Consider the following 15,755-nt stretch of genomic DNA (forward strand, 5'->3'; position numbering starts at 1 on the left):
GGTTCTTTGTACACATTTTTTCCTAGACGTCTTTATTAGAAATTTAAAGACCATTGAGATATAGATCTGAAAAAAATAGATTTATAAACATCATTCCACTATGCCATCCATTTTGGAAATTGTATGTGTATAGTCAAAACATTTTCTACCCCTATATTTGAAGAATCTAACTATTACGATCACTGTTACTGTTACTTGCCTTTCTGTGTTTTCTTTACATTTCCTCCTCTGTCTTAAATTTTCTTGAATCTGGTCTCGTAGCTCCATTATTTTACATGACTTTTCATAAAATAATGAATGTGTTTGCCTCTTTTCAGAACTGCTAAAGTGGCTTCTGGCCAGGAAAAACATCTTCTCTTTGAGGTACAACCTGGGTCTGATTCCTCTGCCTTTTGGAAAGTGGTTGTACGAGTGGTCTGTACCAAGGTAAGAATGATAGAAAGTTCCAACTCTGAGCTTAAACTATTTTGGTGGTTAGAACCATATTTATTAGTATAATATAGCAGAAATAAATATTTATAATTTGGTTTTTATTAATATTTATTTGCAAAACTGTGTAAAATAATTTTGATGGCTCTTCCAGGTTAACTAAATTTCACTGGTTATATACTTGCCATATAGCAGAAATTTTTTTTTTATAAATTTATTTATTTTAGTTGGGGGCTAATTACTTTACAATATTGTAATAGTTTTTGCCATACACTGACATGAATCAGCCATGGGTTTACATGTGTTCCCCTTCCTGGACCCCCCACCCACCTCCCTCCCCATCCCATCCCTTTGGGTCATCCCATTGCCCCGGCCCTGAGCCCTTGTCTCATGCATCGAACATGGAATGGTGTTCTGTTTCACATATGATAATATACATGTTTCAATGCTATTCTCCCAGAACGTCCCACCCTCACCTTCTCCCTCAGAGTCCATAAAATTGTTCTATGCATCTGTGTCTCTTATTCTGTCTCGCATATAGGGTTATCGTTACCATCTTTCAAATTCCATATATATGCATTAGTATACTGTATTGGTGTTTTTCTTTCTGGCTTACTTCACTCTGTATAATGGGCTCCAGTTTCATCCATCTCAGTAGAACCGATTCAAATGTATTTTTTTAATGGCTGAGTAATATTCCATTGTGTATATGTACCACAGCTTCCTTATCCATTCGTCTGCTGATGGACATCTAGGTTGCTTCCATGTCCTGGCTATTGTAAACAGTGCTGCGATGAACATTGGGGTACACGCGTCTCTTTCAATTCTGGTTTCCTCGGTGTATATGCCCAGCAGTGGGATTGCTGGGTCATATGGCAGTTCTATTCCCAGTTTTTTAAGGAATCTCCACACTGTTCTCCATAGTGGCTGTACTAGTTTGCATTCCCCCCAACAGTGTAAGAGGGTTCCCTTTTCTCCACACCCTCTCCAGCATTTATTGCTTGTAGACTTTTGGATAGCAGCCATTCTGACTGGTGTGAAATGATACCTCAGTGTGGTTTTGATTTGCATTTCTCTAATAATGAGTGATGTTGAGCATCTTTTCATGTGTTTGTTAGCCATCTGTATGTCTTCTTTGGAGAAATGTCTGTTTAGTTCTTTGGCCCATTTTTTGATTGGGTCGTTTATTTTTCTGGAATTCAGCTGCAGAAGTTGCTTGTATATTTTTGAGATTAATTGTTTCTCTGTTGCTTCATTTGCTATTATTTTCTCCCATTCTGAAGGCTGTCTTTTCACCTTGCTTATAGTTTCCTTTGTTGTGCAAAAGCTTTTAATTTTAATTAGGTCCCATTTGTTTATTTTTGCTTTTATTTCCAATATTCTGGGAGGTGGGTCATGGAGGATCCTGCTGTGATTTATGTCGGAGAGTGTTTTGCCTATGTTTTCCTCTAGGAGTTTTATAGTTTCTGGTCTTACGTTTAGATCTTTAATCCATTTTGAGTTTATTTTTGTGTATGGTGTTAGGAAGTGTTCTAGTTTCATTCTTTTACAAGTGGTTGACCAGTTTTCCCAGCACCACTTGTTAAAGAGATTGTCTTTTCTCCATTGTATATTCTTGCCTCCTTTGTCGAAGATAAGGTGTCCATATGTGCGTGGGTTTATCTCTGGGCTTTCTATTTTGTTCCATTGATCTATATTTCTATCTTTGTGCCAGTACCATACTGTCTTGATGACTGTGGCTTTGTAGTAGAGCCTGAAGTCAGGCAGGTTGATTCCTCCAGTTCCATTCTTCTTCCTCAAGATTGCTTTGGCTATTCAAGGTTTCTTATATTTCCATACAAATTGTGAGATGATTTGTTCTAGTTCTGTGAAAAATACCATTGGTAGCTTGATAGGGATTGCATTGAATCTGTAGATTGCTTTGGGTAGTATACTCATTTTCACTATATTAATTCTTCCAATCCATGAACACGGTATATTTCTCCATCTGTTTGTGTCCTCTTTGATTTCTTTCATCAGTGTTTTATAGTTTTCTATATATAAGTCTTTTGTTTCTTTAGGTAGATATATTCCTAAGTATTTTATTCTTTTTGTTGCAATGGTGAATGGTATTGTTTCCTTAATTTCTCTTTCTGTTTTCTCATTATTGGAGTATAGGAATGCAAGGGATTTCTGTGTGTTAATTTTATATCCTGCAACTTTACTATATTCATTGATCAACTCTAGTAATTTTCTAGTAGAGTCTTTAGGGTGTTCTATGTAGAGGATCATGTCCTCTGCAAACAGTGAGAGTTTTACTTCTTCTTTTCCTATCTGTATTCCTTTTATTTCTTTTTCAGCTCTGATTGCTGTGGCCAAAACTTCCCAAACTATGTTGAATAGTAGTGGTGAAAGTGGGCATCCTTGCCTTGTTCCTGACTTTAGGGGAAATGCTTTCAATTTTTCACCATTGAGGATAATGTTTGCTGTGGGTTTGTCATATATAGCTTTTATTATGTTGAGATATGTTCCTTCTATTCCTGCTTTCTGGAGGGTTTTTATCATAAATGGATGCTGAATTTTGTCAAAGGCTTTTTCTGCATCTATTGAGATTACCATATGGTTTTTTTCTTTCAATTTGTTAATGTGGTGTATTACATTGATTGATTTGCGGATGTTAAAAAAACCTTGCATTCCTGGGATAAAGCCCACTTGGTCATGATGTATGATCTTTTTAATATGATGTTGGATTCTGTTTGCTAGAATTTTATTAAGGATTTTTGCATCTATGTTCATCAGTGATATTGGCCTGTAGTTTTCCTTTTTTGTGACATCTTTGTCTGGTTTTGGAATTAGGGTGATGGTGGCCTCATAGAATGAGTTTGGAAGTTTACCATCTTCTGCAATTTTCTGGAAGAGTTTGAGTAGGATAGGTGTTAGCTCTTCTCTAAATTTTTGGTAGAATTCCGCTGTGAAGCCGTCTGGTCCTGGGCTTTTGTTTGCTGGAAGATTTCTGATTACAGTTTCGATTTCCGTGCTTCTGATGGGTCTGTTAAGATCTTCTATTTCTTCCTGGTTCAGTTTTGGAAAGTTATACTTTTCTAAGAATTTGTCCATTTCTTCCAAGTTGTCCATTTTATTGGCATATAGCTGTTGGTAGTAGTCTCTTATGATCCTTTGTATTTCTGTGGAGTCTGTTGTGATCTCTCCATTTTCATTTCTTATTTTAGTGATCTGATTCTTCTCCCTTTGTTTCTTGATGAGTCTGGCTAATGGCTTGTCAATTTTGTTTATCTTCTCGAAAAACCAGCTTTTAGTTTTGTTGATTTTTGCTATGGTCTCGTTTGTTTCTTTTGCATTTATTTCTGCCCTAATTTTTAAGATTTCTTTCCTTCTACTGACTCTGGGGTTTTTCATTTCTTCCTTCTCTAGTTGCTTTAGGTGTAGAGTTAGTTGATTTATTTGATTTTTTTCTTGTTTCTTGAGGTACGCCTGTATTGCTATGAACCTTCCCCTTAGTATTGCTTTTACAGTGTCCCATAGGTTTTGGGTTGTTGTGTTTTCATTTTCATTCGTTTCTATGCATAATTTTATTTCTTTTTTGATTTCTTCTGTGATTTGTTGGTTATTCAGAAGCGTGTTGTTTAGCCTCCATATGTTGGAATTTTTAATAGTTTTTTTCCTGTAATTGAGGTCTAATCTTACTGCATTGTGGTCAGAGAAGATGGCTGGGATGATTTCAATTTTTTTGAATTTACCAAGGCTAGATTTATGGCCCAGGATGTGATCTATCCTGGAGAAAGTTCCATGTGCACTTGAGAAAAAGGTAAAATTGATTGTTTTGGGGTGGAAAGTCCTGTAAATATCAATTAAATCTAATTTGTCTATTGTATCATTTAAAGTTTGTGTTACCTTGTTAATTTTCTGTTTAGTTGATCTATCCATATGCGTGAGTGGAGTATTAAAGTCTCCCACTATTAGTGTGTTATTGTTAATTTCCCCTTTCATACTTGTTAGTATTTGCCTTATATATTGTGGTGCTCCTATGTTGGGTGCATATATATTTATGATTGTTACGTCTTCTTCTTGGATTGATCCTTTGATCTTTATGTAGTGTCCTTCTTTGTCCCTTTTCACATCCTTTATTTTAAAGTCTATTTTATCTGAAATGAGTATTGCGACTCCTGCTTTCTTTTGGTCTCCGTTTGCATGAAATATGTTTTTCCATCCCTTCACTTTCAGCCTGTGTGTGTCCCTAGTTTTGAGGTGGGTCTCTTGTAGACAGCATACATAGCGGTCTTGTTTTTGTATCCATTCAGCAAGCCTTTGTCTTTTGGTTGGGGCATTCAACCCATTTACATTTAAGGTAATTATTGATAAGTATGATCCCGTTGCCATTTACTTTGTTGTTTTGAGTTTGTGTTGAAACATCCTTTCTGTGTTTCCTGTTTAGAGAAGATCCTTTAGCATTTGTTGGAGAGCTGGTTTGGTGGTGCTGAATTCCCTCAGCTCTTGCTTGTCTGTAAAGCTTTTGAATTCTCCTTCATATCTGAATGAGATCCTTGCTGGGTACAGTAATCTGGGTTGTAGATTATTCTCTTTCATTACTTTAAGTATGTCCTGCCATTCCCTTCTAGCCTGAAGGGTTTCTATTGAAAGATCAGCTGTTATTCTTATAGGGATCCCCTTGTGTGTTATTTGTTGTTTTTCCCTTGCTGCTTTTAATATTTGTTCTTTGTGTTTGATCTTTGTTAATTTGATTAATATGTGTCTTGGGGTGTTTCGCCTTGGGTTTATCCTGTTTGGAACTCTCTGGGTTTCTTGGACTTCTGTGACTATTTCTTTCCTCATTTTAGGGAAAATTTCAACTATTATCTCCTCGAGTATTTTTTCATGGCCTTTCCTTTTATCTTCTTCTTCTGGGACTCCTATGATTCGAATGTTGGGGCGTTTCATATTGTCCCAGAGGTCCCGGAGGTTTTCCTCATTTCTTTTGATTCTTTTTTCTTTTTTCCTCTCTGCTTCGTTTATTTCCATCATTCTATCTTCTACCTCACTTATCCTATCTTCTGCCTCCGTTATTCTACTGTTGGTTCCCTCCAGAGTGTCTTTTATCTCCTTTATTTCATTATTCATTCTATATTGACTCCTTTTTATTTCTTCTAAGTCCTTGATAAACATTTCTTGCATCTTCTCAATCTTTGTCTCCAGGCTATTTATCTGTAACTCCATTTTGCTTTCAAGATTTTGGATCATTTTTATTATCATTATTCTAAATTCTTTTTCAGATAGATTCCCTATCTCCTCCTCTTTTGTTTGGTTTTGTGGGCATTTCTCAATTTCCTTTACTTGCTGAGTATTTCTCTGCCTTTTCATCTTGTTTAGATTGCTGTGTTAGGCGTGGCCCTTCTGTATTCTGGTAGTATGAAGTTCCTCTTTATTGTGGAGGTTCCTCACTGCGGTTGGGGTTGGACAGGTGGCTTGTCAAGGCTTCCTGGTTGGGGGAGCTTGTGTCGGTGTTCTGGTGGGTGGAGCTGGATTTCTGCTCTCTAGAGTGCAATGGAGTGACCAGTATTAATTTTTGAGATGTCTATGGATTTGGTGTGCCTCTGGGCAGCCTGTATATTGATGCTCAGGTCTATGTTCCTGCGTTGCTGGAGAATTTGCATGGTATGTCTTGCTCTGGAACTTATTGGCTCTTGGGTGGAGCTTGGTTTCAGTGTATATATGGAGGCTATTGGATGGTCTCTTATTAATTAATGTTTCCCCTGGCTTTCAGTCTTATTCTTGCAGTAGCCTCAAGACTTCTCCTTCCATACAGCCTCAATAATAAAACTTTTAGGTTAATGGTGAAAAGATTCTCCACAGTGAGGGATACCCAGAAAGGTTCACTGAGTTACATGGAGAGATGAGGTTGGGGGGGGGGGTTTGAGGTGACCAGGAGGGGAAGAGGGGAATTCAAATGTGGAGAGAGCAATCTAGCCAGTAAGCACTTCCCTCTGTGCTTTCCACAGTTTGGAACCCTCAGAGTGGTTCACAGAGACACATAGAGAGGGGGGAGGAAGGTAATAGAGGTGAGCATGAGTAGAAAGGGAGGAATCAAGAGGGGAGAGAGAGATCTGGGCAGTATCCTGTTCCTGAAGTGTTCTCCGGTACCCAGAACACCCTCAGAGATTCACAGAATTGGGTTGAGAAGAGGAGGAGGAGGGTGGGAGATAGAGGTTCCCTGGGGGAGAAGAAAGAGCATCAATAGGGGGAGAGAGTAATCAGGCCAGTGATCACACTCCTGAGTAAAAATGGGTCCTAGAGATTGGGTTCTTAAATGTACAAAATTGATATCAAATATGTAGAACAAAGATTAAAAATCTAGAGTAGAGGTTAGACTCTTATAAAACTTACAATATAAAAAAAAAGAAAAAAGGAAACAGTGTAAAAAGAAAAAAAAACAGTAAAACAGTAGAAAAAGAAACAGTAAAAAAAAGTAAAACAGGAAAAAAAGATTAAAAAAAGAAAACAAAAGGTATAAGATATATGTATGTAGTTTGCTTCAAAAATAGGGTTTTTTTTTTTTGCAAGTTAATAGTGGGTTATGAAAATGAAAGTTAAAGGTGTAATAGAGGACTTGAAGAAAAAGGAAAGAAGAGAAAAAAAAATTTTTTTAATTTAAAAAAAAAATAATAATAATAGTAAAAAATATATATATCCCGGACTTTCTCTGGAGCTGTTGTGAGCAGTGTGGGATCTGCTCAGTTTCAGATAGATCCTTATTCCTGCTTATACTTTTCAAGATCTATAGGTCCTTTTCAATGCAGTCAGTATTAACTACAGGGATTTTAATCTGTTGGCCTGTCCCTTCCAAAGCGCTTCCCTCTGTTTATTTGGCTTCTGTTTGGAGATCTCTTCAGTATCTAATTTCCGCCCTGCAACAAAGCGGTGGAGGTGATCTCTTTAGGTTCGCTTGTTCAATCGTGCTGTGGGGAGGAAGGAACACTGCAAATCTGGCGTGTGTGTGGTAAGCTCGCAGTGTCTTGGCCACACTGGGTTCGCCCCCGCTCACGGCGTGTGTGCTTTCCCCGTCTACCCTGCTCAGGCTTCAGGTTACTCGGCCGGGGAGCGGGCCCTGAGCTGCGTGCACTTCCCAGGTCTAAGCCGCTCAGGTTCAGGCTCCCGGTTACTCCACAAAGGTGCAGACTCGGTTTCGCCCGCGGCTTGTGTCTAAGCCGCTCAGGTTCAGGCTCCCGGTTACTCCACAAAGGCGCAGACTCGGTTTTGCCCGCGGCTTGTGCCGTTCCCGGTCAGAGCTGCTCAGGCGGCCAGGAGTTTGGCGAGCGCGCTCTCCCCTGTTGGGGCGGTGCGGCTTATCACCTCCCTGGTCCCCGCCTCGGTTTACGGGCGCGCCCGGCTCCGGTGTGCTTTGTGTCGGTTCTGGGGAGCTGGTCTCTGGCTGCGACCCTCCCGGCGGCTGTCGACCCTCCGGGATCTCAGGCAGTCTTTGCTTAGAAACTGGGAGCCTGTTTGCAGTTTGGTAGGGGGTGCCCTCTCTGGAGCCGAGTTTGCCCCTTTCCGGCTCTGGCGGGCCCCGCCTGCCCGCTGTGTCCGGCCGGGGATGGGGCGGTCCACAGCCGGCTAGCTCTCCTCTGGTATCGCTCAGTCCTTTGTTTTGTGAGCGGGCCGGCAGTGCCTTAGAGTTGGGCTTTTCGCGGGATAGTTCTCTCTCTCTGGCTGTCCCACAGTTTAGGTTACTATCTCACGTTAGCTCCCTCAGATTGCCCTCGGGGCACTCGGGCCCGGTCCTTACCCTAGGCAGTGCCGCCCGCTCCTCTCCGTTCAGCCCCTACTTGCTGGTGGCGGATGATGCAAGCGTCTGGGGTTCTTTGCTGGGAGTTGCTTTAGGCACGTAATCTGTGGATTTTATTTATTTTTTCCTCCCAGTTACGTTGCCCTCCGAGATAAGAAATCTTCCCCCACACCCGCCGGTGAGAGGGTTTCCTGGTGCTTGGAAATTCCTCCTCTTTTACGACTCCCTCCCTGGGACGGGTCTCCGTCCCTAACTCTTTTGTCTCTCTTTTTATCTTTTATAATTTCTCCTACCTCTTTTGAAGATAATGCGCTGTCTTTGTGGAAGCCTGACGTCCTCTGCCAGCCTTCAGAAGTAGTTTTGTGAAGTTTGGTCAGCGTTCAGATGTTCTTTCGATAAATTTGTCGCAGAAATTTTTATACTCAAAGAAGGCAGTAGTAAACTCTCATCTTCATCGTGTACCTCTCTTTTTGGATTTTAACTGACTGTGGAATCCTAAAGTGATGCCCTACGTAGCTCTAAGATGACTTCTTAAAAGTTAAAGTATCTTATGAGATCATTTCTTTTTAAAAACACTAGGTTTTATTTGTTACATGATAATTTAAAAATCCATTAGAAAGGGTTGGGTTTTTGGTTTGGTTGGGGGGGGTTAAAATTAATTTTTAGTTTTACAATGGATTGTGGGTTTGGGTTTTTGTTTTTTTTTTAAGTTATTTTTAGTTAATTAAGGGATCTTCACCATCAATGCTATGTGTCTCTTAATTCATCTTTAAGATAAATGAGTATATCAACTGTGTAAAAAACTGATGGCAGCGGTCATAGAGTATCAGGAAGCCTCATCCACTAGGGGGTAGATTAGAATAGGTGGTTCTTAACCTTTTTGAGTCCAGTGAACTTTTGGTGAAGATGAAGGAATGAATTTTATTAAGCTTCCTCCTATCCCAGCCCCTGCTCTAAAATACAATAAAATCATCCATATTCCTATAAACAATAAGTTGGGCAATCATGAATGTCCTTAATTCAATTCCTGATCAATCTATAAAGAATTCCTGGTTAAGGAGATTTTTTTCCTTCTGTATCATGGATCCTAGATGTTACCCAAATAATGTGCCACATTTCCCCAATTGGTTTATTACCTCTACTAAGCTGTAAGTGTAGTAGAATTGATTCTGTTTAGTTGATCAAATTTGAAGGTCTAATCTATTTAAGTAATAAAAGAACTTTTAAGAGGATTAGAGGAGCAAAGACCAAGATCTTAATTCCACACTTGACTAAGTGTGGACTAATCCCATTCTTGACTGAAGTTGAATGGCACCTGTTCAAGTTTACAGTTGGTTTAGAGTAAATATACAGTACTGTTTAATACCATTTAACTGGGTCTATCCACATTGGACATTTGCTTATTGATTTTTTTTTTAAGTCCAAATTTTAAAAAGCATTATAATAGCTGCCAGAGAACCATCATTCAAAAATTTTTTACATTATTTATCAGAAGTAGATAATATGATGGAGAAGGAAATGGCAACCCACTCCAGTACTCTTGCCTGGAAAATCCCATGGACGGATGGGCCTGGTAGGCTACAGTCCATGGGGTCGCGAGAGTTGAACGTGACTGAGCGACTTCACTTTCATGCATTGGAGAAGGAAGTGGCAACCCACTCCAGCGTTCTTGCCTAGAGAATCCCAGGGACGGGGGAGCCTGGTGGGCTGCCGTCTATGGGGTTGCACAGAGTCGGACACGACTGAAGTGACTTAGCAGATAATATGATACTAGTTTGGGTAGCAGTGTAACTTTATATAGTGTATAATATGTTAAAAATTGTTGAGGGATTTTAAACAGAAAAGTGATCTGATGAGAGTTGTGCTTTAGAAAGGTTATTCTCATAGCATTACAAGTTAGAATTAGGAGAGGAGTCTGAAGGTACAGAGACTAATCACAGAATCTAAAGTAATCTAGGTGAGAAAAAAGAGAATACATGCTGAAATAACAGAATGTATTATCTCTGCACCTTCAGAAATAACAAAATACAAGCTGAAGTAACTTGATCCACAGTCACATTTTATTGTTTATAGTTTGACTCCTGGGCTCCAAAATTGTATACCAACTACATATTTTTCCATTTTGTGTTTGTTTTGGGGATTATATTTATATTAAATTCATTAGGGTTTTTTTTTTACAGTGCTGTAAATATGCATAGTCCCCAAAAGAACTTTGGGAATCTGCAGCCTTTGAGTTTGCAAAGAAATAAGGTAAAGAAGAAATGAAGAACTAGGCTTAAAACATGTAAAATCCATTCAAATTAAGTATCTTCCATATTCCCATTGTCTGTGACTTTACACTGCACATAATCTTTCAGGACTGTTTGAATGTCTACTTTAGAGGACACATGGGTAAATTTATAAAAACTAGTGACAAAGGTCATTTCTGAAAAAATATACATTCTTTCTCCTTTTCTTGCTCTCTCTTCCACAGTAACCATCCAGGTGATCTTTTTGGTTTTACCTCTACTATGTTTCACTTGAGTTTATTTGTAAGACAGAGTTCACACTCTCAAGGAGACTGTAACTAACACTTAGGCTCCTCTTTCTTCTCATCTAGATTACCTTAGATTCTGTGATTAGTCTCTGCACCTTCAGACTCCTCTCCTAATTCTAATTTGTGATGCTATGAGAATAGCCTTTCTAAAGCACAGCTCTTATCAGATCACTTTTCTGTTCAAAATTCCTCAACAATTCTTCCTTGGCTTCAAAAGAGTCCCAACTCAGGCTTCCCTGGTGATCCAGTGGTTAAGAATCTGCCTGCCAAAGCAGGGGACACGGGTTTGATCCCTGATTCCAGAAGATCCCACATGCCTCAGAGCAGCTAAGCCTGTGTACCACAACTTCTGGGCCAGTGCTCTGGAGCCCTACAGCTGCAACTACTGAGCCCTTGTACCTGCTCTGAAACAAGAGAAGCGACCACAAAAAGAAGCCTCTGCACCACGACAAATGGTAGCCCCCACTCGCTGCAACTAGAGAAAGCTCGTGCACAGCAGTGAAGACCTAGTGATTTAAATAAATGTTAAAAAAATAATAATTCCAAATCATTAACCTGGCATTTGAGGCCTTCTGCAATATGGCTACAAACTCTTTTGTGCTTTATCATTGTCCCCTTTTGCAGTCTACAGTCTCACCAGGCTTAACTAATTTAAGGCTATATAGCTGTAACTTTCCCATCTCAATGCCTCTGCTCATTGAGTTCCCTCATCTAGAATGTTCATTCCTCTGTCATTTAAATTGCCATCAGGTACAAATCACAGAAAACCCCTCTGCCACCAGTTTAAGCAAAAAAATAATCTAAATAATGTTTAAATGGAATCAGTTCAGTTCAGTTGCTGAGTCGTGTCCGACTCTTTGAGACCCCATGAATCGCAGCACGCCAAGCCTCCCTGTCCATCACCAACTCCCGGAGTTTACCCAAACTCATGTCCATCGAGTTGGTGATGCCATCCAGCCATCTCATCCTCTGTCTCCCCCTTCTCCTCCTGCCCCCAATCCTTCCCAGCATCAGGGTCTTTTCCAATGAGTCAACTCTTCGCATCAGGTGGCCAAAGTATTGGAGTTTCAGCTTCAACATCAGTCCTTCCAATGAACACCCAGGACTGATCTCCTTTAGGATGGACTGGTTGGATCTCCTTGCAGTCCAAGGGACTCTCAAGAGTCTTCTCCAACACCACAGTTCAAAAGCATCAATGCTTCGGTGCTCAGCTTTCTTCACAGTCCAACTCTCACATCCATACATGACCGCTGGAAAAACCATAGCCTTGACTAGATGGACCTTTGTTGGCAAAGTAATGTCTCCGCTTTGTAATATGCTGTCTAGGTTGGTCATAACTTTCCTTCCAAGGAATAAGTGTCTTTTTAATTTCATGGCTACACTCACCATCTGCAGTGATTTTGGAGCCCCCAAAAAATAAAGTCTGCCACTGTTTCCACTGTTTCGACTGCTTCCCCATCTATTTGCCATGACATGATGGGACTGGATGTATGGTCTTAGTTTTCTGAATGTTGAGCTTTAAGCCAACTTTTTCACTCTCCTCTTTCACTTTCATCAAGAGGCTCTTGAGTTCTTCTTCGCTTTCTGCCATAAAGGTGATGTCATCTGCATATCTGAGGTTACGGATATTTCTCCCAGCAGTCTTGATTCCAGCTTGTGCTTCTTCCAGCCCAGCGTTTCTCATGATGTACTCTGTATACAAGTTAAATAAGCAGGGTGACAATATACAGCCTTGACGTACTCCTTTTCCCATTTGGAACCAGTCTGTTGTTCCATGTCCAGTTCTAACTGTTGCTTCCTGACCTGCATACAGGTTTCTCAAGAGACAGGTCAGATGGTCTGGTATCCCCATCTCTTTAAGAATTTTCCATAGTTTATTGTGATCTACACAATCAAAGGCTTTGGCATAGTCAATAAAGCAGAAATAGATGTTTTTCTGGAACTCTTTTGCTTTTCGATGATCCAGCAGATGTTGGCAATTTGATCTCTGGTTCTTCTGCCTTTTCTAAAGCCAGCTTGAACATCTGGAAGTTCACGGTTCACGTCTTGTTGAAGCCTGGCTGGAGAATTTTGAGCATTACTTTACTAGCGTGTGAGATGAGTGCAGTGGTAGTTTGAGCATTCTTTGGCATTGCCTTTCTTTGGGATTGGAATGAAAACTGACCTTTTCCAGTCCTGTGGCCACTGCTGAGTTTTCCAAATTTGCTGGCATATTGAGTGCAGCACTTTCACAGCATCATCTTTCAGGATTTGGAATAGTTCAACTGGAATTCCATCATCTCTACTAGCTTTGTTCGTAGTGATGCTTTCTAAGGCCCTCTTGACTTCACATTCCAGGATGTCTGGCTCTAGGTGAGTGATCACACCATCATGATTATCTGGGTCGTGAAGATCTTTTTTGTACAGTTCTTCTGTGTATTCTTGCCACCTCTTCTTAATATCTTCTGCTTCTGTTAGGTCCATACCATTTCTGTCCTTTATCGAGCCCATCTTTGCATGAAATGTTCCCTTGGTATCTCTAATTTTCTTGAAGAGATCTCTAGTCTTTCCCATTTTGTTTTCCTCTATTTCTTTGCATTGATCGCTGAGGAAGGCTTTCTTATCTCTCCTTGCTATTCTTTGGAACTCTGCGTTGAAATGGAAATATCTTTCCTTTTCTCCTTTGCTTTTTGCTTTAAATGGAATATTTTGTGGAAATAATTTAGAGAAATTAATGAGTTAATTAAAATTATGGACTAAGGTGGCTGTTTAGAAGCTTCATGAATTATATTATTTTCATCTGCCTTGTTACTTAGACTAAAACCTTGGAGTCATCTTGACTTCTCTTTTTCTCTTATACCCACCCCACAGTCAGTGCATAAGTGAATCCTGTTAGGTTGCTCTTCAAAATATACTCAGAATGTGACCAACTCTTACCATTGTTACTACTATCACCTTATTCCTCACAACCATCATTTCTCACTGGGATTATTCCAGTTGCCTTCTAACTGATCTCCTTGCTTCTCTGCCCTTGTCCCTATTCTATCTAGTCTCAGATCAACCAGTCTATTCCACTCATAATCTGAAGTGAAATTAGGTCTTAATATTCCTTGGCTCCAAACCCTGCAGTGACTTGCCATGTACTTGAGATAAGAGCCAAAGTCATTACTGTGATCAGCAAAGCCCTGTACAGTTCGTCCCACCTCACTCCCTAACCTCATCTTCTACTAGTCTTCCCTCTCTCGTTTTGTTCCAGTCGCCCTGGGCTCCTTGCTGGACCCTGTGCTTCTTGCCAGGTTCACTTCTTTTTTTTTTTTTTTTAATTAATTTTTTTTTATTGAAGGATAATTGCCTTACAGAATTTTGTTTTCTGTCAAACCTCAACATGAATCAGCCAGCCATAGGTATCCATATATCCCCCCCTTTTGAACCTCCCCCCATCTCCCTCCCTATCTCACCCCTCTAGGTTGATACAGAACCCCTGTTTGAGTTTCCTGAGCCATACAGCAAATTCCCATTGGCTCTCTATTTTACATATGGTAATGTAAGTTTCCATGTTACTCTTTCCACACATCTCACCCTCTCCTCCCCTCTCCCCATGTCCACAAGTCTATTCTCTATGTTTGTTTCTCCATTGCTGCCCTGTAAGTAAATTCTTCAATACCATTTTTCTAGATTCTGTATATATACATTAGAACACAATATTTATCTTTCTTTCTGACTTACTTCACTCTGTATAATAGATTCTAGGTTCATCCACCTCATTAGAACTGACCCAAAGGCATTACTTTTTATGGCTGAATAATATTCCATTGTGTATACGTACCACAATTTCTTTATCCATTTATCTGTTGATGGACATCTAGGTGGCTTCCATGTTGTAGCTATTGTAAATAGTGCTGCAGTGAACAATGGGATACATGTGTCTTTTTCAATTTTGGTTTCCTCAGGGTATATGCCTAGGAGTGGGATTGCTGTGTCATATGGTGGTTTTATTCCTAGTTTTTTAAGGAATCTCCATACCATCTTCCATAGTGGCTGTATCAATTTACATTCCCACAAACAGTGCAAGAGCATTCCCTTTTCTCCACACCCTCTCCAGCATTTATTGTTTGTAGACTTTTTGATGATGGCCATTCTGACCATTGTGAGGTGATATCTCATTGTAGTTTTGATTTGCATTTCTCTAATAATGAGTGATGCTGAGCATCTTTTCATGTGTTTGTTAGCACATGTATGTATGTTTTCTTTGGAGAAATGTCTGTTCAGGTCTTTTTCCCACTTTTTGATTGGGTTGTTTGTTTTTCTGGTATTGAGTTGTATGAGAGCTGCTTGTATATTTTGGAAATTAATCCTTTGTCAGTTGTTTGCATTTGCTATTATTTTCTCCCATTCTGGGGGTTGTTTTTTCACCTTGCTGATAGTTTCCTTTGCTGTGCAAAAGCTTTTAAGTTTAATCAGGTCCCACTTGTTTACTTTTTTTTTATTTCCATTACTCTAGGAGATGGGTCATAGAGGATCTTGCTTTGATTTATGTCATCAAGTGTTCTGCCTGTGTTTTCCTCAAAGAGTTTTATAGTTTCTGGTCTTACATTTAGGTCTTTAATCCATTTTGAGTTTATATTTGTTTATGGTGTTAGGAAGTCTTCTAATTTCATTCTTTTACATGTAGCTGTCCAGTTTTCCCAACATCATTTATTGAAGGGGCTGCTTTTGCCCCATTGTATATTCTTGCCTCCTTTGTCAAAAATAAGGTACCCAAAGGTGCATGGGTTTATTTCTGGGCTTTCTATCTTGTTCCATTGGTCTATATTTATGTTTTTGTGCCAGTACCATACTGTCTTGAACAAGACAAGGGTGTCCACTTTCACCACTATTATTCAACATAGTTCTGGAAGTCCTAGCTACAGCAATCAGAGAAGAAAAAGAAATAAAAGGAACCCAGATTGGAAAAGAAGAAGTAAAGCTCTCACTGTTTGCAGATAACCTGATACTGTACATAGAAAACTCTAAAGATAGTATCAGAAGATTACT

General features: G+C 39.7%; 1 protein-coding gene across 2 annotated transcripts in view; it reads left to right on the forward strand.

Annotated features, from left to right (window-relative positions):
* Positions 1–15,755, forward strand: part of RNF141 (ring finger protein 141) — a 46,945-nt gene that overhangs the window by 13,060 nt on the left and 18,130 nt on the right. For both annotated transcript variants that reach the window (XM_081545313.1, XM_081545312.1), the window contains exon 3: positions 318–426. In XM_081545313.1, the coding sequence (XP_081401439.1) occupies positions 318–426 (109 nt within the window). The remainder of the gene's footprint in view (positions 1–317; positions 427–15,755) is intronic.

Source organism: Giraffa tippelskirchi, chromosome 11 (genome assembly GCF_054371585.1).
Source record: "Giraffa tippelskirchi isolate mGirTip1 chromosome 11, T2T-mGirTip1v1.2.pri, whole genome shotgun sequence".
In the NCBI taxonomy this organism is placed as follows: domain Eukaryota; kingdom Metazoa; phylum Chordata; class Mammalia; order Artiodactyla; family Giraffidae; genus Giraffa; species Giraffa tippelskirchi.